Source organism: Oncorhynchus keta, chromosome 20, assembly GCF_023373465.1.
Source record: "Oncorhynchus keta strain PuntledgeMale-10-30-2019 chromosome 20, Oket_V2, whole genome shotgun sequence".
NCBI classification, from domain to species: Eukaryota; Metazoa; Chordata; class Actinopteri; order Salmoniformes; family Salmonidae; genus Oncorhynchus; species Oncorhynchus keta.
In genome coordinates this window covers 28,512,914-28,538,544 of record NC_068440.1, presented here as the reverse complement: position 1 = coordinate 28,538,544, position 25,631 = coordinate 28,512,914, and the positions used below count along the sequence as shown (strand labels likewise).

At 46.2% G+C, this 25,631-nt stretch overlaps 1 protein-coding gene across 1 annotated transcript; it reads left to right on the top strand.

Moving 5' to 3' along the window:
* Window positions 1-1,890: 1,890 nt before the first annotated feature.
* LOC127910091 (putative protein TPRXL) lies at window positions 1,891-12,003 on the top strand (the record flags this gene model as incomplete). Its single annotated transcript, XM_052473147.1, has 3 exons — window positions 1,891-2,026; window positions 2,091-2,509; window positions 11,833-12,003. Coding segments are annotated over 3 exons (726 nt in total), but the record flags the coding sequence as incomplete, so codon positions are not given.
* Window positions 12,004-25,631: the final 13,628 nt, after the last annotated feature.

The following is a 25,631-nucleotide window of genomic DNA, read 5'->3' as shown; positions in this document are numbered from 1 at the left end:
TCCACTTCACCATGTTTTCCTCCCTCCTCTTCACCATCTTCTCCTCCCTCCTCAACACCATGTTCTCCTCCCTCCTCTTCACCATCTTCTCCTCTCTCCTCTTCACAATCTTCTCCTCCCTCCTCTTCACCATGTTCTCCTCCCTCCTCTTCACCATCTTCTCCTCCCTCCTCTTCACCATGTTCTCATCCCTCCTCTTCACCATTTTCTCCTCCCTCTTCCTACATGTTCTCCTCCCTCCACTTCAACCATGTTTTCCTCCCTCCTCATCACCATGTTCTCCTCCCTCCTCTTCACCATATTCTCCTCCTTCCTCTTCACCATCTTCTCCTCCCTCCTCTTCACCATGTTTTCCTCCCTCCTCTTCACCATCTTCTCCACCCTCCTCTTCATCATCTTCTCCTCCCTCCTCTTCATCATCTTCTCCCTCCTCTTCACCATGTTCTCCTCACTCCTCTTCACCATCTTCTCCTCCCTCCTCTTCACCATCTTCTCCTCCCTCCTCTCCACTATATTCTCCACCTCCCTCCTCTTCATCATCTTCTCCCTCCTCTTCACCATGTGTTCCTCCCTCCTCTTCACCATGTTCTCCTCCCTCCTCTTCACTATGTTTTCCTCCCTCCTCGTCACCATGTTCTCCTCACTCCTCTTCACCATCTTCTCCTCCCTCCTCTTCATCATCTTCTCCCTCCACTTCACCATGTTTTCCTCCCACCTCTTCACCATCTTCTCCTCCCTCCTCTCCACCATCTTCTCCTCCCTCCTCTTCACCATGTTCTCCTCCCTCCTCTTCACCATCTTCTCCTCCCTCCTCTTCACCATGTTCTCCTCCCTCCTCTTCACCATGTCCTCCTCCCTCCTCTTCACCATGTTCTCCTCCCTCCTCTTCACCATCTTCTCCTCTTTCCACTTCACCATGTTCTCATCCCTCCTCAACACCATGTTCTCCTCCCTCCTCTTCACCATCTTCTCCTCTCTCCACTTCACCATGTTCTCATCCCTCCGCTTCACCATGTTCTCCTCCCTCCATTTCACCATGTTTTCCTCCCTCCTCTTCACCATCTTCTCCTCCCTCCTCAACACCATGTTCTCCTCCCTCCTCTTCACCATCTTCTCCTCTCTCCTCTTCACAATCTTCTCCTCCCTCCTCTTCACCATGTTCTCATCCCTCCTCTTCACCATTTTCTCCTCCCTCTTCCTACATGTTCTCCTCCCTCCACTTCACCATGTTTTCCTCCATCCTCTTCACCATGTTTCCTCCCCTCCTTCACCATGTTCTCCTCCCTCCTCTTCACCATCTTCTCCTCCCTCCACTTCACCATGTTCTCATCCCTCCTCTCCTCCTCACCATGTTCTCCTCCCTCCATTTCACCATGTTTTCCTCCCTCCTCTTCACCATCTTCTCCTCCTCCTCCTCACCATGTTCTCCTCCCTCCTCTTCTCCATCTTCTCCACTTCCTCCATGTCTTCTCCTCCCTCCTCTTCACCATGTTCTCATCCCTCCTCTTCACCATCCTCCTCCTCTTCCTACATGTTCTCCTCCCTCCACTTCACCATGTTTTCCTCCCTCCTCTTCACCATGTTCTCCTCCCTCCTCTTCACCATATTCTCCTCTCCTCTTCACCATCTTCTCCTCCCTCCTCTTCACCATGTTCTCCTCCCTCCTCTTCACCATGTTCTCCTCCCTCCTCTTCACCATGTTCTCCTCCCTCCTCTTCACCATGTTCTCCTCCCTCCTCTTCCTCATCTTCTCCTCCCTCTTCCTCCATGTTCTCCTCCCTCCACTTCACCATGTTTTCCTCCCTCCTCTTCACCATGTTCTCCTCCCTCCTCTTCACCATCCTCTCCTCTTCACCATGTTCTCCTCCCTCCTCTTCACCATGTTCTCCTCCCTCCTTTTCACCATGTTTTCCTCCCTCCTCTTCACCATATTCTCCTCCCTCCTCTTCACCATCATCTTCTCCCTCCTCTTCACCATGTTTTCCTCCCTCCTCTTCACCATCTTCTCCTCCCTGCTCTTCACCATATTCTCCTCCCTCCTCTTCACCATGTTCTCCTCCCTCCTCTTCATCATCTTCTCCTCCCTCCACTTCACCATGTTCCTCCCTCCTCTTCACCATCTTCTCCTCCCTCCTCTTCACCATCTTCTCCTCCCTCCTCTTCACCATGTTCTCCTCCCTCCTCTTCACCATCTCCTCCCTCCTCTTCACCATGTTCTCCTCCCTCCTCTTCACCATCTTCTCCTCCCTCCTCTTCACCATATCCTCCTCCCTCCTCTTCACCATGTCCTCCTCCCTCCTCTTCACCATCTTCTCCTCCCTCCTCTTCACCATCTTCTCCTCCCTCCTCTTCACCATCTTCTCCTCCCTCCTCTTCATCATCTTCTCCTCCCTCCTCTTCATCATCTTCCTCCTCCTCTTCACCATCTTCTCCTCCCTCCTCTTCACCATCTTCTCCTCCCTCCTCTTCATCATCTTCTCCTCCCTCCTCTTCATCATCTTCTCCCTCCTCTTCACCATGTTCCTCCCTCCTCTTCACCATGTTCTCCTCCCTCCTCTTCACCACTATTTCTTCTCTCCTCTTCACCATGTCCTCCTCCCACCTCTTCACCATCTTCTCCCCTCCTCTTCACCATCTTCTCCTCCCTCCTCTTCACCATCTTCTCCTCCCTCCTCTTCACCATCTTCTCCTCCCTCCTTCACCATCCTCTCTCCTCTTCACCATGTTCTCCTCCCTCCTCTTCACCATCTTATCCTCCCTCCTTTTCACCATGTTTTCCTCCCTCCTCTTCACCATATTCTCCTCCCTCCTCTTCACCATCATCTCCTCCCTCCTCTTCACCATGTTTTCCTCCCTCCCTCTTCACCATCTTCTCCTCCCTGCTCTTCACCATATTCTCCTCCCTCCTCTTCACCATGTTCTCCTCCCTCCTCTTCACCATGTTCCTCCCTCCACTCCACCATCTTCCTCCCTCCTCTTCACCATCTTCTCCTCCCTCCTCTTCACCATGTTCTCCTCCCTCCTCTTCACCATGTTCTCCTCCCTCCTCTTCACCATGTTCTCCTCCCTCCTCTTCACCATCTTCTCCTCCCTCCTCTTCACCATCTTCTCCTCCCTCCTCTTCACCATATCCTCCTCCCTCCTCTTCACCATGTCCTCCTCCCTCCTCTTCACCATCTTCTCCTCCCTCCTCTTCACCATCTTCTCCTCCCTCCTCTTCACCATCTTCTCCTCCCTCCTCTTCATCATCTTCTCCTCCCTCCTCTTCATCATCTCCTCCCTCCTCTTCACCATGTTCTCCTCCCTCCTCTTCACCATCTTCTCCTCCCTCCTCTCCACTATATTCTCCACCTCCCTCCTCTTCATCATCTTCTCCCTCCTCTTCACCATGTTTCCTCCCTCCTCTTCACCATGTTCTCCTCCCTCCTCTTCACCATGTTTTCCTCCTCCTCTTCACCATGTCCTCCTCCCACCTCTTCACCATCTTCTCCTCCCTCCTCTCCACCATCTTCTCCTCCCTCCTCTTCACCATGTTCTCCTCCCTCCTCTTCACCATCTTCTCCTCCCTCCTCTTCACCATATTCTCCTCCCTCCTCTTCACCATGTTCTCCTCCCTCCTTTTCACCATGTTTTCCTCCCTCCTCTTCACCATATTCTCCTCCCTCCTCTTCACCATCTTCTCCTCCCTCCTCTTCACCATGTTTTCCTCCCTCCTCTCCACCATCTTCTCCTCCCTCCTCTTCACCATCTTCTCCTCCCTCCTCTTCACCATGTTTTCCTCCCTCCTCTTCACCATCTTCTCCTCCCTCCTCTTCATCATCTTCTCCTCCCTCCTCTTCATCATCTTCTCCCTCCTCTTCACCATATTCTCCTCCCTCCTCTTCACCATCTTCTCCTGCCTCCTCTCCACTATATTCTCCACCTCCCTCCTCTTCATCATCTTCTCCCTCCTCTTCACCATGTGTTCCTCCCTCCTCTTCACCATGTTCTCCTCCCTCCTCTTCACCATGTTTTCCTCTCTCCTCTTCACCATGTCCTCCTCCCACCTCTTCACCATCTTCTCCTCCCTCCTCTCCACCATCTTCTCCTCCCTCCTCTTCACCATGTTTTCCTCCCTCCTCTTCACCATCTTCTCCTCCCTGCTCTTCACCATATTCTCCTCCCTCCTCTTCACCATGTTCTCCTCCCTCCTCTTCACCATGTCCTCCTCCCTCCTCTTCACCATGTCCTCCTCCCTCCTCTTCACCATCTTCTCCTCCCTCCTCTTCACCATCTTCTCCTCCCTCCTCTTCACCATGTTCTCCTCCCTCCTCTTCACCATGTTCTCCTCCCTCCTCTTCACCATGTTCTCCTCCCTCCTCTTCACCATGTTCTCCTCCCTCCGCTTCACCATCTTCTCCTCCCTCCTCTTCACCATCTTCTCCTCCCTCCTCTTCACCATATCCTCCTCCCTCCTCTTCACCATGTCCTCCTCCCTCCTCTTCACCATGTTCTCCTCCCTCCTCTTCACCATGTCCTCCTCCCTCCTCTTCACCATGTCCTCCTCCCTCCTCTTCACCATCTTCTCCTCCCTCCTCTTCACCATCTTCTCCTCCCTCCTCTTCACCATCTTCTCCTCCCTCCTCTTCACCATCTTCTCCTCCCTCTTCCTCCATGTTCTCCTCCCTCCACTTCACCATGTTTTCCTCCCTCCTCTTCACCATGTTCTCCTCCCTCCTCTTCACCATCTTCTCCTCTTCACCATCTTCTCCTCCCTCCTCTTCACCATGTTCTCCTCCCTCCTCTTCACCATCTTCTCCTCCCTCCTCTTCACCATCTTCTCCTCCCTCCTCTTCACCATCTTCTCCTCCCTCTTCCTCCATGTTCTCCTCCCTCCTCTTCACCATCTTCTCCTCCCTCCTCTTCACCATGTGTTCCTCCCTCCTCCTCCATGTTCTCCTCCCTCCTCCTCCATGTTTTCCTCCCTCCTCCTCCATGTTCTCCTCCCTCCTCCTCCATGTTCTCCTCCCTCCTCTTCACCATCTTCTCCTCCCTCCTCTTCACCATGTGTTCCTCCCTCCTCCTCCATGTTCTCCTCCCTCCTCCTCCATGTTTTCCTCCCTCCTCCTCCATGTTCTCCTCCCTCCTCTTCACCATGTTTTCCTCCCTCCTCTTCACCATGTTTTCCTCCCTCCTCTTCACCATCTTCTCCTCCCTCCTCCTCCATGTTCTCCTCCCTCCTCCTCCATGTTCTCCTCCCTACTCCATGTTCTCCTCCCTCCTCTTCACCATGTTCTCCTCCCACCTCTTCACCATGTTCTCCTCCCTCCTCTCCAGCATCTTCTTCTCCCTGCTTTCCACCTTTCCTATCTTCTCCTTAGCTGTCGATCCCAGAATTCCATATGTCTTTGTACCCGTACACCCCCCACCTTCTCATCCTCTCCCTCTCTCTCTCGCACTTTCTCTCTCTTCCCATCCTCCGTTCCACATTCTCGGTCTCTCTTCCTCCTCTCCCTCTCTGTATCTGACTCTCTCTTTCTCTCTTAACATCTCTCTCTCTCTCTCTCTCTCTGTTCTGGATCTCTTTGCCTAATTGCTCAAGTGTAACAGCCAATAGATCATCACACTCTATCTGACAGCTGAGTGAGAGTCCCCACAGGGAAGGAAAGAGGGAGAGAGAGAGAGAGAGAGAGAGAGAGAGAGAGAGAGAGAGAGAGAGAGAGAGAGAGAGAGAGAGAGAGAGAGAGACGAAGGGAGGAACAGAGACAGAATTGAGGGAAAAAGACGGAGAATAAGGTAAGGAGAGGAAATACAGTATGTAGAAGAAGGACCGAAAGAGGGAGGAAGGGGATATGGAAAGTTGAGAGGAGAGATTTAAAAGAGGAATAGAGAATGAGATAGAATGAGAAAGTTCATTAAGGATGAAGGGGAAGAAGAACTAAAACGCTGATAGAGAAATAAAAGAGGTATGGAAAAATATGAAAACAGGGGTGGAAAAGGAGAGGAAAGTCTAAGATGTCCAAGTGGAGATGGATAGATTAGAAGGAGAAGAGAGGACAGAGGTATCCCCAACTGAAGGCTTGCGGCCACACCCCCTCATCACCTCCACCCATTTTGCGTCTCAAACAGCACCTTATTCTGATCCCTGCAGGATTTCCCAGCGATTTGGTGTCACGCCCTGACCTTAGAGATCCTGCATTCTCTATTTTGGGTTAGTTCGGGGTGTGACTAGGGTGGGCAATTCAAGTTTCTTTATTTCTAGGTTGGCCTGGTATGGTTCCCAATCTGAGGCAGCTGTCTATCATTGTCTCTGATTGGGGATCATACTTAGGCAGCCTTTCCCACCTGTTGGTTGTGGGATCTTGTTTGTGTATAGTTGCCTTTAGCACTACATAGCTTCACGCTCGTTTGGTTCTTTATTGTTTTTTGCCGGTTCACATAATAAAGATGATGAACCCAAACCACGCTGCATTTTGGTCCGATTCTTTACAACACCGTTCGTGACATTTGGTTTGATATTTGCAGGCAAAAATGCTTGATTTTGCTACAGCAATTCTGACATTTTGCATGGCAATATGCAATGATTTTGTCCAATTTGTCAAGAAAACACGCTTAGGAAAGAGGTCAGGTTAAATTGATCCTACACCCGAGCTCAGGGACATGTTCTCCTAGAGAGAAAAATAGAAACAAGCAGTCTGCCTTGTGCTAAAAGGAGATCCCCCGTACACACACACACACACACACACACACACACACACACACACACACACACACACACACACACACACACACACACACACACACACACACACACACACACACACACACACACACACACACACACACACACACACACACACACACACGTCATATCCCAGGTCCAAAGTCATTCCTCAGCTCACTGCTAGGTGGGTCAGGACAGGGGAATCTGAGTTACAAAGCACAGCATCAGGTATACAGTACCTCGCTCCCAATACTCTTCTGAACAAGATGGGGGGGTTCTCAACCACATTCTACTCCACTCTGCCCCAGATTTTAGTTTTATAACACACACACAGATACTCAGATACATACACACACACACACCCCTCCTTGACACCCCTATCCCATCCTGAACACCAAATACCTCAGCTATTTACAGAATGCTTGTGATTTGTGAGGTGAACGAGTCTGGGGTAGAGAGGGATAGATAGCGAAATGGAGAGAAGGAGAGAGTGACAGTGAGAGACAGAAGGACAAAGAGAGCTGTAGGGAGAGATGAATGGGTGGACAAGAGGAGAGAGGGAGGGAAAGGAGAGAGAGGTCTAAACAGAGGGAGTGGAAATAGAGGAGAGGAGGAGAAGATGTTCTGGAGGCTTCCATCACATTCATCCATCTGAGCAAAAGACAGAGCACACTAGCGGTGTTAGGCGAGGTCAAACAAAGTAACCTCGGTTACAGTCACAGCAGTTAACCAAGGCTACAGTCAAACCAAAGTAACCAAGCTCACAGTCACACCAGTTAACCAAGGCTACAGTCAAACCAAAGTAACCAAGCTCACAGTCACACCAGTTAACCAAGGCTACAGTCAAACCAAAGTAACCTTGGTTACAGTCACAGCAGTTAACCAAGGCTACAGTCAAACCAAAGTAACCTCGGTTACAGTCACAGCAGTTAACCAAGGCTACAGTCAAACCAAAGTAACCAAGCTCACAGTCACACCAGTTAACCAAGGCTACAGTCAAACCAAAGTAACCTCGGTTACAGTCACAGCAGTTAACCAAGGCTACAGTCAAACCAAAGTAACCAAGCTCACAGTCACACCAGTTAACCAAGGCTACAGTCAAACCAAAGTAACCTCGGTTACAGTCACAGCAGTTAACCAAGGCTACAGTCAAACCAAAGTAACCTTGGTTACAGTCACAGCAGTTAACCAAGGCTACAGTCAAACCAAAGTAACCTCGGTTACAGTCACAGCAGTTAACCAAGGCTACAGTCAAACCAAAGTAACCAAGCTCACAGTCACACCAGTTAACCAAAGCTACAGTCAAACCAAAGTAACCAAGCTCACAGTCACAGCAGTTAACCAAGGCTACAGTCAAACCAAAGTAACCAAGCTCACAGTCACAGCAGTTAACCAAGGCTACAGTCAAACCAAAGTAACCAAGCTCACAGTCACACCAGTTAACCAAGGCTACGGTCAAACCAAAGTAACCCAGCTCACAGTCACAGCAGTTAACCAAGGCTACAGTCAAACCAAAGTAACCAAGCTCACAGTCACACCAGTTAACCAAGGCTAGAGTCAAGCCAAAGTAACCAAGCTCACAGTCACACCAGTTAACCAAGGCTACAGTCAAACCAAAGTAACCAAGCTCACAGTCACACCAGTTAACCAAGGCTACAGTCAAACCAAAGTAACCAAGCTCACAGTCACACCAGTTAACCAAGGCTACAGTCAAACCAAAGTAACCAAGCTCACAGTCACAGCAGTTAACCAAGGCTACAGTCAAACCAAAGTAACCAAGCTCACAGTCACAGCAGTTAACCAAGGCTACAGTCAAAACAAAGTAACCAAGCTCACAGTCACAGCAGTTAACCAAGGCCACAGTCAAACCAAAGTAACCAAGCTCACAGTCACAGCAGTTAACCAAGGCTACAGTCAAAACAAAGTAACCAAGCTCACAGTCACAGCAGTTAACCAAGGCCACAGTCAAACCAAAGTAACCAAGCTCACAGTCACAGCAGTTAACCAAGGCTACAGTCAAAACAAAGTAACCAAGCTCACAGTCACAGCAGTTAACCAAGGCCACAGTCAAACCAAAGTAACCTTGGTTACAGTCACAGCAGTTAACCAAGGCTACAGTCAAACCAAAGTAACCAAGCTCACAGTCACACCAGTTAACCAAGGCTACAGTCAAACCAAAGTAACCAAGCTCACAGTCACACCAGTTAACCAAGGCTACAGTCAATCCAAAGTAACCAAGCTCACAGTCACACCAGTTAACCAAGGCTACAGTCAAACCAAAGTAACCAAGCTCACAGTCACACCAGTTAACCAAGGCTACAGTCAAACCAAAGTAACCAAGCTCACAGTCACACCAGTTAACCAAGGCTACAGTCAAACCAAAGTAACCAAGCTCAGTCACAGCAGTTAACCAAGGCTACAGTCAAACCAAAGTAACCAAGCTCACAGTCACAGCAGTTAACCAAGGCTACAGTCAAACCAAAGTAACCAAGTTCACAGTCACACCAAGGTAACCAAGGCTACAGTGAAACAGAAACAACAGTTGATTCTATTACAGTCACACAAAGTGAACCAGGGTAATCAATATTAATGATAATCAAAGATAATCAAGGGAATCAATGTTAGTACAGACATTCTGGAGGGTAGCTTACTCATTTCCAGCTGATCAGGTGATCATCCCTATGCATGATGATTTCAATCCTCTCTTCACTAATCCATTATCACAGTACAACATCTATCTTGAGGGAGATACGATAACACAATCATCTTCACTACTCCATTATCACAGTACAACATCTATCTTGAGGGAGATACGATAACACAATCATCTTCACTAAAGCATTATCACAGTACAACATCTATCTTGAGGGAGATACGATAACACAATCATCTTCACTACTCCATTATCACAGTACAACATCTATCTTGAGGGAGATACGATAACACAATCATCTTCACTAAAGCATTATCACAGTACAACATCTATCTTGAGGGAGATACGATAACACAATCAAAAATATGCACACATACACACACAGCTCTTTCAACGAGAATCCTCTCATGCTGAGTAACTGAAGAGCGCAAATCATTAGACAACACCTCAGCTTTAATCATACTGTAGCTTTCCTCTCTATCACCAAATCCCACTGGCTCATATCACTAGAAACATTACATTTGATCAATTCCTGTCATTTGTAAGGAAGTTGCCTATCTCTCTCTGTTTCTCTCACTCTTTCTCTCTCTGGATTCCCCTCTCTCCCGTCTCTATGACGATCTGACTTCCTCTCTGCCTCATCAGAACCTCCATCTCTCCTCGCTCTCACTAACTATCAAATCCATTCCCCCTATTTTGAATCCATTTTCTTTCCCTGTCTTCCCCCCTTCTCTCTCTTTCTAATTATCTCCTTCCCCCCTTATCTGTCTTTCTCATTATCCCCTCCAGCTCTCTCTCTTTCTCTCTATTCCCCTCGTGAACAATTAATAAAGTCTAAAAATGGCTGAGTGGGTCTCGGCCCAGACTTGCGTTAGTGAAACCCCATTTGATGATCATTTTCAACACTCCATTAGAGGTGATGATTAGGATTCCGAATTGCACTAATTAGGCTCGTTACCGAAGCGGAATGTCCACGGCGACCGACAGGACTCCAGAGCTCTAGGAAGAAGCCACATTTCTATGGAACTTCCTGAAGTTCCTAGAACAAACAGAAGAGACTCCCCATTTAAATGTTCAGTTGCCATACTCTATTGTAACCTTAGAATGAGGCCAATGGCTGAGTGCTGACAGCGTCTCCTGAGGGTGTCTCCTTAACAGCCTTCTTTTAGCCATGTCGTTTCTTACTGCCATTGCACTGACTTGTGTCACTTGTGTCGTCACCATTCTAGGTGTCTTTCATATACATAAAGCAATAAAAGTGTAAGAAATGTGTAATAACAACGTAATGTTCATTCATAGTGTTGGGTCAAACTAATCACATTAAAGTGGAAAGAATACAGAGGAGGCTGGTGGTAGGCGCTATAGGGGGGCGGGCTCATTGTAATGGCTGGAATGGAATATATGGAACGGTATTGAACACATCAAACATGGAAACCATATGTTTGACTCTGCTACATTTACTCCATTCCAGCCATTACAATGAGCCCGTCCTCCTATACCTCCCGCCACCAGCCTCCACTGGAAGGATACCACTTAGAAGATTGTTTTAAAGTTTTCAAAATTCATAATTACCTCAGAAAGTAATCATGAGGTCAGAGGTCAATACTTAGAGACATAGGTTGTGTTTCAAACGGTACCGTATTCCCTATATAATGCACTACTTTTGACCAGGGACCATAAAGCTCTGGTCAAAAGTAGAGCACTATAAAGGGAATAGGGTTTCATTTGGGATGCAGTCATAAGATCACACAGTGCCGTTCCACTTCACAGAGAGGTGAACCACAGTGATCTCTATGAGTATGTTTACATGCACACTAATAATTCGATATTAAAATGATTATGGCAGCAGGATGTGTATGGCATGTCATGTCATAGTCATGTAAACACGGTCAAGGTCAAAACAAGGTCAAAATCGAAGTAAGAATACGCCGATTAGAACACTTGGTATTCTGATTAATCTTTCTAATTATTACGACATTTCATTTGAAACAGTCGGCGTTCCAGCGGTGTCTTTGATCTGCACATGTGCCAGCACCGTTAGCGCAAGCCTCCCTTTTATGAGTGAAGTGAGCTTGGAAAAACTGAAAGTATGCATTTTATAAATAGTTTTTTTAAACAAACTGTCAGAACACACAATCAAAATAGACTTCGCGAAAACAACACAGTCACTGTGGTAGAACGTTTAGTTTGATTGACGATTTTATGGCTTTATCAAAAGTCCCACCAGGTAGCCTGATTTCAGATGTGTCCATGTAAACAGGATTATTAGGGAATCGTTCTTCTCGCAAAGCATGAGCCAGACCTGAGCAAGACCTGTGCCAGACCTGAGCCAGACCTGTGCCAGACCTGAGCCAGACCTGTGCCAGACGTGTGCCAGACCTGAGCCAGACCTGAGCCAGACCTGTGCCAGACCTGAGCCAGACCTGAGCCAGACCTGTGCCAGACCTGAGCCAGACCTGTGCCAGACCTGAGCCAGACCTGTGCCAGACTTGAGCCAGACCTGTGCCAGACCTGTGCCAGACCTGAGCCAGACCTGAGCCAGACCTGTGCCAGACCTGAGCCAGACCTGAGCCAGACCTGTGCCAGACCTGTGCCAGACCTGAGCCAGGCCTGTGCCAGACCTGAGCCAGGCCTGTGCCAGACTTGAGCCAGACCTGTGCCAGACCTGAGCCAGACCTGTGCCAGACCTGTGCCAGACCTGTGCCAGACCTGAGCCAGACCTGAGCCAGACCTGTGAGAGACCTGAGCCAGACCTGTGCCAGACCTGAGCCAGACCTGAGCCAGACCTGAGCCAGACCTGAGCCAGACCTGAGCCAGACCTGAGCCAGACCTGACCCAGACCTGAGCCAGACCTGTGCCAGACCTGAGCCAGACCTGACCCGGACCTGAGCCGGACCTGAGCTGGACCTGAGCCAGACCTGTGCCAGACCTGCGCCAGCTTTAAACACTCATTTACTGTCCTCCTCTAATCCTCCGGCGAATCTTCCAACGGCTCAATTAGAAAGTTTCTTTAAAGAAAAGTTAATCAATGGATGGGACTTGCCTGCTCTCTTCTCATAACACACACACGTAAAGACACACACACACACACACACACACACACACACACACACACACACACACACACACACACACACACACACACACACACACACACACACACACACACACACACACACACACACACACACACACACACACACACACACACACACACACACACACACACACACACACAAAAGACAAACACATATAGACACACACACATATAGACACACACACAAACATACACACACACAGACACATATAGACACACATACACATATAGACACACACACCCACACAAACACACACACACGCACACACACATAAAAGTACAGACGCACACACACACACCTATATGAGAAATCGTGTCAGTGCTTAGCTGTAATTACCTACCTGGTGTTGCTGAGAGCGGAAAATCTGCAGAACGGTCGTGACAGAAGAGCACGATGGGAAATATTACACAGCATTCTACTAGGAGTTTGGGTAAACAATTTGGGTAGGCAATTAACTATCTCCAATGTTAACCACTGAAGTTACATGTTAAGTTGGAGTCCTATTGTACAGTATGTAGTCATATTGTACACAGTGTGTAGTCATATTGTACACAGTGTGTAGTCATATTGTACACAGTGTGTAGGCCTATTGTACACAGTATGTAGGCATATTGTACACAGTGTGTATGCCTATTGTACACAGTGTGTAGGCCTATTGTACACAGTGTGTAGGCCTATTGTACACAGTGTGTAGGCCTATTGTACACAGTGTGTAGGCCTATTGTACACAGTGTGTAGACCTATTTTACACAGTGTGTAGTCAAATTGTACACAGTGTGTAGGCCTATTGTACACAGTGTGTAGACCTATTGTACACAGTGTGTAGTCATATTGTACACAGTGTGTAGGCAGATTGTACACAGTGTGTAGACCTATTTTACACAGTGTGTAGTCAAATTGTACACAGTGTGTAGGCCTATTGTACACAGTATGTAGGCATATTGTACACAGTGTGTAGACCTATTGTACATAGTGTGTAGGCATATTGTACACAGTGTGTAGGCCTATTGTACACAGTGTGTAGACCTATTTTACACAGTGTGTAGTCAAATTGTACACAGTGTGTAGGCCTATTGTACACAGTGTGTAGACCTATTTTACACAGTGTGTAGGCAGATTGTACACCGTGTGTAGGCCTATTGTACACAGTGTGTAGGCCTATTGTACACAGTGTGTAGTCCTATTGTACAGTGTCTCCCATGTTTAAGCTAGGTCTGAATGTGAGTCAGTGTATTCCACATTGCAAAAGTGAGAAATGACTTGTAACTGAAATAACATAACATATCCCAAAACTTGACTGGATGATGATCATGATGTCACATGATCGTTGATATTTTCTTATGATGTACCAGCTAGACGTGCACTAGCACCCATGGAGAGGGCTCTATTCATGAGATGGCCTTTTCAATGTCCCCCGGGTCCAATTTTGTGTGCTCACACACAATCACACGCACGTGTGGTCATTTCAGATCCTGAGTCAGATCCTCAGTTGGCAGGTTTTGTCTCAAAATCAACAAACTGAAGTTTGAACTATTAGAGTCAACTGGAAGTCTTGATATGAAAACAACAATGTTTACCAATTATCTTCTGCAGCCCCAGGTGTAAACCAGTTTACATACAGTCTGAGGACACTTAGTAGAACCTGTAGGGGACAACTGTCCTGTCGCATATCGTTACAAGGTTGAGTCCATTATTTTCAATGAAGACCTCTATACGGGCCAATCCAAACAATGTCAGCCAGTTGACAGTTCTTTTCTCTTCCTGTTCATCTGGGCCCACATCTCTGGTCAGACCAGGGCACCAGCCACCAGACCCAATTTATCTGGTCAGGCTCCACTACTTCCATTTTTCCCCCGTCCAGTTCGAACCCGTTAATACCAGGTTCCTGGATGCTGCCGCTCAAGGACATTGGTGTATTCATTGGGGTGCTGTAGTGAAGCTCACTGCAGTACTGTATTGGTTATTAAGCCTCAATTCCATAGCGGGACCATTAAGATGTGGGATTTTGTGCGTCCCAAATGGCACCCTATTCCCTTTATAGTGCAGTATAATAAAGGAACAGGGTGACGTTTGGGACATGGACGTAGCTACCTGCTGTCCCTCTGAAACAGCTTCAAATCTATCCTACCATCCATATCTGTAGCACGGTGTGACACTCAATCGTCCGGCCAGTTGTTTATGAAGTCTGGAATAAAGCGGTATGGAGGATTGTAGTCCGCGGCAACGCCATATGAGTTAGAGTAATTTATCAATTCACACAGCAGAAGTAGAGCAATGAAAAACAGCTTGTTCCTTCCAGGAAAAGGAGACATACCGTGGCAGGCTACCTATATAAGCCTGTCTGGTTTTGACCGATTACAGTAAGACAAAGTGGGAGCCACCACTGAAGAAGATTGTATATCAGTTAAGATTGAGTGTTATTATTAGGGTGACTTGAAATGAGCAATGCTGAGACACACTAAATAATCGTAAATACGCCAACAGTATAGGCCTAACCCTGTTAGTCTAGGCTACCCAAAGTGAGCGCCATCTCCTTGTCCGAATATGACATGGTATGACAATTCCATAAGGAGATGGCAAGAGAGCAGAAACATATCTGGGACCAGGCGACTTCTGGCCCAGCCTAATTGTAGAGCTAATGCAGTAGAACAAGCAACATTAAACTGCACTCTAAACTAACAGACTTCTCAGAGACAAAGGTTGGTTATATCAACACCCTGGTCCGTGACTGCAAATTAGTTGCTTTTCGAGAGAAAGAGAGAAAGCGGCCGTTCTAAAGAGCCCTGCGTGTGCCTCTGCCTGGGGAAGCGAACCCACCTGCTGTAGGTGCCGCCGACCAATTAATTCATTTGGATAGATGCGACTGCTACTGTCAGAGCTTCACCGCGGGACTTGGCAGTCAGACAGCGGAAATAAGAAATGTTCATTTTACTTCATGTGTTTGTCTGAATATATCACTATCACAACTGTTTTTGTGTAAGGATTAATGACTGTTGGTAAAATGTGTCATATTGGAACAAGGATATTTGTTAACTTGATTACAAAGTCAACTATTCTCTAGGTTTAGAAATGTAACCTTAAATTATTGTTGTTTAGGAGCACTTGAGCGGGTGCGCGTCAGAAACGGTTAATTCCATGCGTAACTCTGTGTTGTTGTTTGTGTCGCAATACTTTGCTTTATCTTGGCCAGGTCGCAGTTGTAAATGAGAACTTGTTCTCAACTAGCTTACCTGGTTAAATAAAGGTGAAATAAAAAAAGTTAAAAGGGGGAAATTCTAGTGAGGGTGATTCGCTGTCCGTGGTGCTGAACTTTGCAGCGCGAGTAGACCAATAGGTTAGCGCTGTGCCAACAAATGCCAACAAATTGAACAAGTCTTTTAACTTGGCTATAGCATAGACCACAGATATAGCATATAGCCCTGGGCACCATGAGCAACTAAACATAGGCTATTCCATTTGAAGAGAAAAATAACTTTTCAAAATATATCCTACCTAAATTAACTTGCTCTACTGTTACTTTGTGATTTGATTTCACTGGCTGTTTTGGAAGAAATATACAAATTATGACTAAAAGCCGTATTCCTACCAATTCATTTAGCAATATCCATAAATCTAAATCTTAGAAAGCAAGTGCAACAAACGGGTTGGGACTGAACGAATAACCTAACAGGATATAGGTTAAGGTCCCATTAAGCATCAAAGAGAAAGGGAACAAACTTACGCGTGCCGTCAAACCGTGTGGCTATGGTGTCCAGAAACGTGTTCTGTGGCGCAAGTAATCCTTTCATGACAGGCATTTTCCCTCCCTGTTGTCCAAGTCCCCATCAAAGTCACGGAAGAGAAGATGTGAACCGACCTAATATGTGTTAACAACGATTCGCCGGAGTCGTCCGCGATACATCCGTGGAATCCGATTTCTATCGAGTGTAGAGTGTGTGTGAGAGAGATGCGCGCTCACTGGAACCGTGTGTGAATGTGAGTATGTGTGTGACAAGTGGATGTGACGCCTGCAGGTGCAATTCAGGTAACAGCTACTCCGCGACGCCCGCGAGAAAGCCAGACGCGGGAACGAGCTTTCTGTCAGCAGTTTCATTATTATGTCAATGGTTTCAATGATCATCATTTCTCACTGTGCAATGACGGAGGCGATCAATCAAACAAACTACAACACTATGTGTTCAAGCAAATTATTTAAACTGTCTGAAAGGGTGAATATGTTGCAGCCAACTAGGAAACGTACTATTTCTATCTCTTATTTTGCTCTCGGCTACTTTTTAGATCTTCAATGCAGTATGTTCGTTCTCGTCAGAAAAGTAATAAATAACGTTCAACTTTGAATAAAAGAAAGTAGCCTACAGCTTGAACATAACAGTGGTCTATAAAATGTATCCCAAATACATTAAGAATGCCGGTTCTCGATTGAAATATCTATACTCCTTAGAATTATAGACTATACGTGTAAGAGATAAATAAGAAGTATAATAATAGCCTAAGCCTGCAGGTTAGGGCAAGTTGAGTAGGCCTATGAGGTCACACGCCTTAGTGACAAGACTAGGGGAACACAAAACATACCATAAATGCACAGGTGTACAAGAACAGTGTAGTATGTTGTTCCAATCAGCTGACTCTGACATAGGGCCTAACTGAGACAAAGGAGCGTCAGGAAAAAGGGAGAACAGTAAGCTACACATTGAGCAAACACATGTAATAGATAGTCGAGTACCAGACTATTTTGTTATTAGTGTCTGTCATCCGACTCTCTCTCTCTCGCCTCTCTGTCTCCCCCCTCCCCCATCGTCTACAACGAGACTCTGTCAACCCCTAATGGTGCAACGGATACATAGCAGCTGAAGAATGGCAACGTTGGGCATTTAGTAACCCAATGGCGCCCCTTTGTGATTTTTCATGGAAACACATGCTTGACACAAACAACACACACACACACAAATTAATAAAAAGCTGTCTGAAATCGTGGGGGCCCTCGCCTGTGGAGTGGCAGATTTAGACTATGGCTGTGCGTGTGTGTTCCTGTGTGCCTGTGTGTGTGTGTGTGTGTGTGTGTGTGTGTGTGTGTGTGTGTGTGTGTGTGTGTGTGTGTGTGTGTGTGTGTGTGTGTGTGTGTGTGTGTGTGTGTGTGTGTGTGTGTGTGTGTGTGTGTGTGTGTGGTGGTGGTAGTAGTAGTAGTGGAGAGACTGGCTCCCTGTGCCCTATAGTGTACTGTCGTGTCGTTGACTGTAATTAAATGTGACGACTGTATATTATGAAATCAATTCTCTATGTGTAATTTAATTACGCAATTAAACTAATCATGTAACTTTAATTAACTAGGAAGTCGGGGCACCAGGGAAAAAGGTTGTTTATAGAGTGTCAATTTCAGAATATAACTCTTCTTATATTTTCATATCTTATCAAAACAGTTGCTTATTAATTCATTTTACCTCATCAGTCTCATTACTGAATGTCACAAACCCTTGGATATCTGCACGAACCCTAGCATAGAATCATGAATCCGCGATATACAAATTGTCTCAATTATTTATTTACTAACTTAATCAATCACAGAATTACATACACACACACATAGGCCATACATTGATTACTATCATGATAGGAAAGATATGATGGCTTGATAGACAAAGGAAATGGGTGGGGTAGTTCAAGAGTGGGAAACTCAGAGTGGATTCACTACATACATAGAAATTGCTAATATTTTGATAATGAACAACCGCTCATTTGAAAAGAATTTGCAATTTATATATTTACGAGTGTCTGCCTTTGTTATCCCTCTCTGCGATCGCCAATCCGTCTGCTGTATAGTCCGTCGACAGAGAGCCTCTGGTTTGTCCACCAGAGATCAAAGTCATAGGTTGTTAGAATGGGTACTTCAGAGTACCATTCGGAAATGTTCTTAGATTGGAAGCGTTTACCAGACTAAAGTATTTAAACAGCTGCAGTCTGAATAATTGTTCTTTAGTTCATAGATTTCTTAGCCCTTTCAACGTGGAGACCTCGTCCTTGCATTTTTGACTCTTGTAGAGTTGCCAACCATTTCAACATGTAGCTACTGCTTCATGTTTTCTCATCTTCTTAACCACTCGAGACACCCGGCTTACTGTGGGTCTCTTTGGCACAAAATGTACATTTTGTCAAGGGTGGATTTATACTCTGTGGAAGAAGCGGTGTTCCTTGAAGCCAATATAAATGTCTGTACTCAGGGGCGTGGCCACTGACTAGTTAAACTTTATATGAAAATCCATACTCTTGTCATGACGTTGGCCTGGGGGATAGGTTTATGACCGTCATAAATACATAAATCTTCCCCCCTTTTCTTTTCTCTAACCTACTGAGGTTACATTTAAAAAACCATTGGTTAACATAGAGATTCTGGGAACATCAGTATGTGGGGGGAAATGAACTATATTCTGGTAATCCGAACAATTGAACATATGCAGTGGTACTTAATGAATATGATGTCAGTTCGGTTGTCATCTGAGACATTCTCATCAATGATAAGATGACATAAACTCTACAGTGGAAAGTCTACACATCAGAGTTATCAGTGTCACGCCTTGGTCATTGTATTTTGTGTTTTCGTTATATATTTGGTCAGGCCAGGGTGTGACATGGGGTTTTGTTGTTGTATTTCGTATTGGGGTTTTTGTATTATTGGGATTGTGAATGATTAGGGGTGTGTCTAGTTAGGCTTGGCTGCCTGAGGCGATTCTCAATCAGAGTCAGGTGATTCTCGTTGTCTCGGATTGGGAACCGTATTTAGGTAGCCTGAGTTTCACTTTGTATTTTGTGGGTGATTGTTCCTGTCTCTGTGTAGTTTCACCAGATAGGCTGTAATTAGGTTTCTCGTTCCGTTTGTTGTTTTTGTATTGAGTTATTTCATGTATCGTTTCGTTTTCGTTCATTAAAGATCATGAGTAACAAACACGCTGCATTTCGGTCCGACTCTCTTTCGACAAACGAAGAATGCCGTTACAATCAGATTCACATGGAATTGTTGTTCAATTTAAATGTTTGAATATTAAATTATTTGTGATGGGATGAAATGTGATTTTAGCTTCTAAAATGTGAGATTTTGATTTTCATAAGATAGGGCTGCTCAATCATTGGCCCTCCCCTGTGAAGGGACAAAGGCTATACAACTTTTCAAACACACCCTCCTCTTCCTTCCTATATAAGCTCTTGACTACAATATAACTTTCTGTTCTGATGAGGTAGGATGACGATCCTATGTCAGAATGGTTCAAATAAGTCTACAGAACGAAGCCAACATCAGCATGAGCTTTGGTTGCGAATGGTATGAACTTTGAACTCTTATTCACGACAGAAGTGATACCTCCTAGCCGTTGAGTTAGCGACCGCAGCTGCAAACGCAGGTTAGGAAGGAACAGACAGAGTACCCCATCTACCACACAAATACGTTCTACTACACAACGACGTTACTACAACTTATTCAAGTGACCACCAGATACATTCTTCAAAGGAGAAAGGACTCGGTTTGGCAACACGGCCTCCCATCTACCACCAACCTACTTAAGCGCAGCTCAGAGTAAATATTTATTGCATTTTCCTTTTCCAAATGGGTGGTAATTTAGAATGCATAAGATACTGAATTTACGATAACACAGCTTCTTCCCATTGTTCCTCAGTCTTCCCGCTCTTTCACTCAAACCCAGCCCATTTTCCTTTGGGTAACAAGCTGTCATATCTGTTCTGCCAGCTAGGGACGTTTCCTATGAAGTAAAGAATTATCCCGGTATAATTAATTCTATGTATATGTTATTCTGTGTGATTAGTTAGGTATTTAGTAAATACATAATTAAACCCAGTTTTGTATTGCTGATTCAACTTGTTAGCCAGGATTCTTGCAGATAACCAAGAATTTCCAACTTTCAGAATATGAGACTGAAGTAAGATGACGATTAATATTGACTGCTATTGATGTAAAATATTGCTAAATCCTTAAGAGTTTATTCGGAAGATAACAGCTCTATAAATATTATTTAGTGGTGCCCGACTGTCTAGTTAATTACATTTACCTGATTAGCTCAATCAGGTGATATTAATTACGGAGAATGTATTTTATAGAATAGCATGTCATAGCAATTAATCCGGCATAGCCAAAGACACAACACTCTCATTTAGAAGACTAACACCACATTTAATCTTTTCACAAATAGTTTCTTATGTAATCATATACATTTCACAACATTTAGATGTAAACCCCATAATGGAGAAGTGGACACAACCAGAGACACAGTAATGTGTGTTTCCTGTCCTTTATGAGATCACCAAATTAAACACACTCGACATGACTGTCCCTTAAGTGTCCAGGGACCACTCCCACATTCTCAAAAATTATTCAAACTTTTCATGTCCAAGTGTCTCTCTGTGTTCCACAGTTTACATTCCAACCTCGAACACTACAGAGCATAGAGGCAGTGTATTTTTACAACCACCATAAAACAGCCAACTTCCCGCTCTCCCCCTCTACGAGAGAGAGCACGCTGTAGAGCAGACCCTCTGTAACCTGATCCTTCAGATCATCACAGGAGAGTTATGACAGTACTCTCAGTAAAGACACTAAACTACCTAAACTAGCTCACTGATCCAATGCAGACGTTTTTATCTCAATATCAAATTATTTCTAGTTAATAATGAAATACTTTACTGTGATTGTTTTCCATTAAAATAGTCAAAAAGAAACAAAAATATATTCTTAGCAAAGGGCAATTTCTCATGCAAGAATTTTGCTAAGACTGTCTGGGAGTGGTCTGAGTGGGGAGGGGAAAGTGGAAACTAGCTGTAATTGGCAGAGAGGTTTAGAACTCACTTTTTTTGTTGGTTTGTTAACTCACTACTTACTGCATGGGGATGTCACCATGGAAGGCCTAAACATCATTTCAAACAGCTCTTACAGTATTTATCCAACCTCATAGTGTGAAAATATATAAAAATCACGTTTTTGACTGCACTGGGCCTTTAATGGAGATTCTGTATCCATTATATCCATCAATGATGGATCTTGATCTTGATTCCAAGATGGTGTAGCAGTCGGACGTGTGTTTTTGTCTTGTCCCTTCCCTTCCTTGTCCCTTCCTGTCCCTGTCCCAATGTGGTACGGATCTGCTATTTTTATACTTAAGAACCCGGAACCCCCATCAAAAGCTAGCCAGGATGGGGACGCTAGAGAGCGTGCTATGGAGTAGATGTGCATTGCTAGAGCTCTGCTCTATATTGAAACAAATTCATATTTATCTTAACCTCTCACAACCTATAACTTCAAACGTTGTCTTGCAATATGACAAAGGGAAAAGGCAACAAAAAAGGGGGCGCTAAACAAGATCATTTGAATGAGATAGACAACGAACCAATTTCAACATCGCCGACCCACGAGGAGTTAGCTGAAGATGATACCTCCAAAGAGTTCCCCACAGATCCTACTCAATGTGACATACTGGCTGCCATAAACTCACTATGCAAGAAGGTGGACATAAGGTTGGCTGATATCTCAAAGAGTATTGGGACTTTGACTGAAACTGTGAAGGCAACTAAGGGAAGAGTGCATGAGGTTGCGCAGACGACAGTCAGCACGAGGCCAGGCTACAGGATATAGAGAAACAGTGCGCAACGTTCAAAAATGACAACAAAACCTGAAAGCCCGATTGGAAATACTTGAGTCACATTCAAGACGCCAGAACATCCGAATATTTGGGATCCAGGAGGACACTGAAAAAGGGAAACCTACTGAATTCGTCCTGGAGCTGATACGGCATTGCTGGGTAATGAACACTTCAAAACGGCCCTAATGATCGACCACGCACACAGATCACAGGCAACGAAGCCGGCCAAGGGCGCGCCACCTAGGCCATTCGGGAAGTCGGCTGGGTTGGAGCCCCCCTTGGGTTGTGCCATGGCAGAGATCATTGTGGGCTATACTCGGCCTTATCTCGGGATAGTAAATTGGTGGTTGAAGATATCCCTCTAGTGGTGTGGGGGCTGTGCTTTGGCAAAGTGGGTGGGTTTATATCCTGCCTGTTTGGCCCTGTCCGGGGGTATCATCGGATGGGGCCACCGTGTCTCCTGACCCCTCCTGTCTCAGCCTCCAGTACTTATGCTGCAGTAGTTTATGTGTCGGGGGGTTAGGGTCAGTCTGTTATATCTGCAGTATTTCTCCTTTCTTATCCTGTGTCCTGTGTGAATTTAAGTATGCTCTCTCTAATTCTCTTTCTCTCTTTCTTTCTCTCTCTCTGATGACCTGAGCCCTAGGACCATGCCTCAGGACTACCTGGCATGATGACTCCTTGCAGTCCCCAGTCCACCTGGCTGTGCTGCTGCTCCAGTTTCAACTGTTATGCCTGCGGCTATGGAACCCTGACCTGTTCACCGGACGTGCTATCTGTCCCAGACCTGCTGTTTTCAACTCTCTAGAGACAGCAGGAGCGGTGGAGATACTCTCAATGATCGGCTATGAATAGCCAACTGACATTTACTCCTGAGGTGCTGACTTGTTGCACCCTCGACAACTACTGTGATTATTATTATTTGACCATGGTGGTCATTTATGAACATTTTAACATCTTGGCCATGTTCTGTTATAATCTCCACCCAGCACAGCCAGAAGAGGACTGGTCACCCCTCATAGCCTGGTTCCTCACTAGGTTTCTTCCTAGGTGTTGGCCTTTCTAGGGAATTTTTCCTAGCCACTGTGCTTCTACACCTGCATTGCTTGCTGTTTGGGGTTTTAGGCTGGGTTTCTATACAGCACTTTGATATATCAGCTGATGTAAGAAGGGCTTTATAAATACATTTGATTTGATTCATTGCACAGCTGCATTATCCCCAGATCAGGGATCTCATCCTCAAGCTGGCTTGTCAAAAGTTCCCCCTTAACTACAATGGAGCCAGGGTGTCTTTCTACCCAGATCTTACCTTGGAGGTGATGAACCAACGGAAAGAGTATGATGAGGTACGTAACAAATGCAGGGCGGCCAACATCCGATATGGATTCCTCTTCCCAGCCCGGTTTAAAGTGACAGTCGAGGGATCAACACATACGTTTGACAACCCAAAAGAAGCCGATCTGTTCTTGTCAAGCAAGTTCCCAGGCTGAGGATACAGAACGGCTGTGTCAACTGGCTTAATGGCCAAATACAGGCCGATCTGTTCTTGTCAAGCAAGTTCCATGGCTGAGGATACAGAACGGCTGTCAACCGGCTAAATGACCAAATACAGGCCAGGAATGTGTTTGAATTTCCTGCCTATATCTTTTCTATCAGAAGATCAAAAATTGGGACTTATATGATGGGTGAGATGTTGTGGCTTATATAGCATTATTTAGCCTATCATGTTTTAGCACCGCTCACCCCCTAAGGTCAGAGTTAAGTGTTATTTAATATTAGTTTATATGCGGAGCATCTATAGATGACGAATTAGTTCAAGCTGTATGTCTCGACACCCTAAGGTTTGTGTGTTAGTCAAGGTGTAACGATTGTCATCGGGAGAAGGAGAAGAGGACCAAGGTGCAGCGTGGTAGAAGGAGAAGAAGAGGACCAAGGTGCAGCGTGGTAGAAGGAGAAGGAGAAGAGGACCAAGGTGCAGCGTGGTAGAAGGAGAAGAAGAGGACCAAGGTGCAGCGTGGTAGAAGGAGAAGGAGAAGAGGACCAAGGTGCAGCGTGGTAGAAGGAGAAGGAGGAGAGGACCAAGGCGCAGCGTGGTAGAAGGAGAAGGAGAAGAGGACCAAGGTGCAGCGTGGTAGAAGGAGAAGGAGAAGAGGACCAAGGTGCAGCGTGGTAGAAGGAGAAGGAGAAGAGGACCAAGGTGCAGCGTGGTAGAAGGAGAAGGAGAAGAGGACCAAGGTGCAGCGTGGTAGAAGGAGAAGGAGAAGAGGATCAAGGTGCAGCATGGTAGAAGGAGAAGGAGAAGAGGACCAAGGTGCAGGGTGGTAGAAGGAGAAGGAGAAGAGGACCAAGGTCTGTGGCTCAGTTGGTAGAAGGCGAAGGAGAAGAGGACCAAGGTGCAGCGTGGTAGAAGGAGAAGGAGAAGAGGACCAAGGTGCAGAGTGGTAGAAGGAGAATTAAGGAGAAGAGGACCAAGGTGCAGGTGCAGCGTGGTAGAAGGAGAAGGAGAAGAGGACCAAGGTGCAGCGTGGTAGAAGGAGAAGGAGAAGAGGACCAAGGTGCAGCGTGGTAGAAGGAGAAGAGGACCAAGGTGCAGCGTGGTAGAAAGAGAAGGAGAAGAGGACCAAGGTGCAGCGTGGTAGAAGGAGAAGGAGAAGAGGATCAAGGTGCAGCGTGGTAGAAGGAGAAGGAGAAGAGGACCAAGGTGCAGCGTGGTAGAAGGAGAAGGAGAAGAGGACCAAGGTGCAGCGTGGTAGAAGGAGAAGGAGAAGAGGACCAAGGTGCAGCGTGGTAGAAGGAGAAGGAGAAGAGGACCAAGGTGCAGCGTGGTAGAAGGAGAAGGAGAAGAGGACCAAGGTGCAGCGTGGTAGAAGGAGAAGGAGAAGAGGACCAAGGTGCAGCGTGGTAGAAGGAGAAGGAGAAGAGGACCAAGGTGCAGCGTGGTAGAAGGAGAAGGAGAAGAGGACCAAGGTGCAGCGTGGTAGAAGGAGAAGGAGAAGAGGACCAAGGTGCAGCGTGGTAGAAGGAGAAGGAGAAGAGGACCAAGGTGCAGCGTGGTAGAAGGAGAAGAGAAGAGGACCAAGGTGCAGCGTGGTAGAAGGAGAAGGAGAAGAGGACCAAGGTGCAGCGTGGTAGAAGGAGAAGAGGACCAAGGTGCAGCGTGGTAGAAGGAGAAGAGGACCAAGGTGCAGCGTGGTAGAAAGAGAAGGAGAAGAGGACCAAGGTGCAGCGTGGTAGAAGGAGAAGGAGAAGAGGATCAAGGTGCAGCGTGGTAGAAGGAGAAGGAGAAGAGGACCAAGGTGCAGCGTGGTAGAAGGAGAAGGAGAAGAGGACCAAGGTGCAGCGTGGTAGAAGGAGAAGGAGAAGAGGACCAAGGTGCAGCGTGGTAGAAGGAGAAGGAGAAGAGGACCAAGGTGCAGCGTGGTAGAAGGAGAAGAGGACCAAGGTGCAGCGTGGTAGAAGGAGAAGGAGAAGAGGACCAAGGTGCAGCGTGGTAGAAGGAGAAGAGGACCAAGGTGCAGCATGGTAGAAGGAGAAGGAGAAGA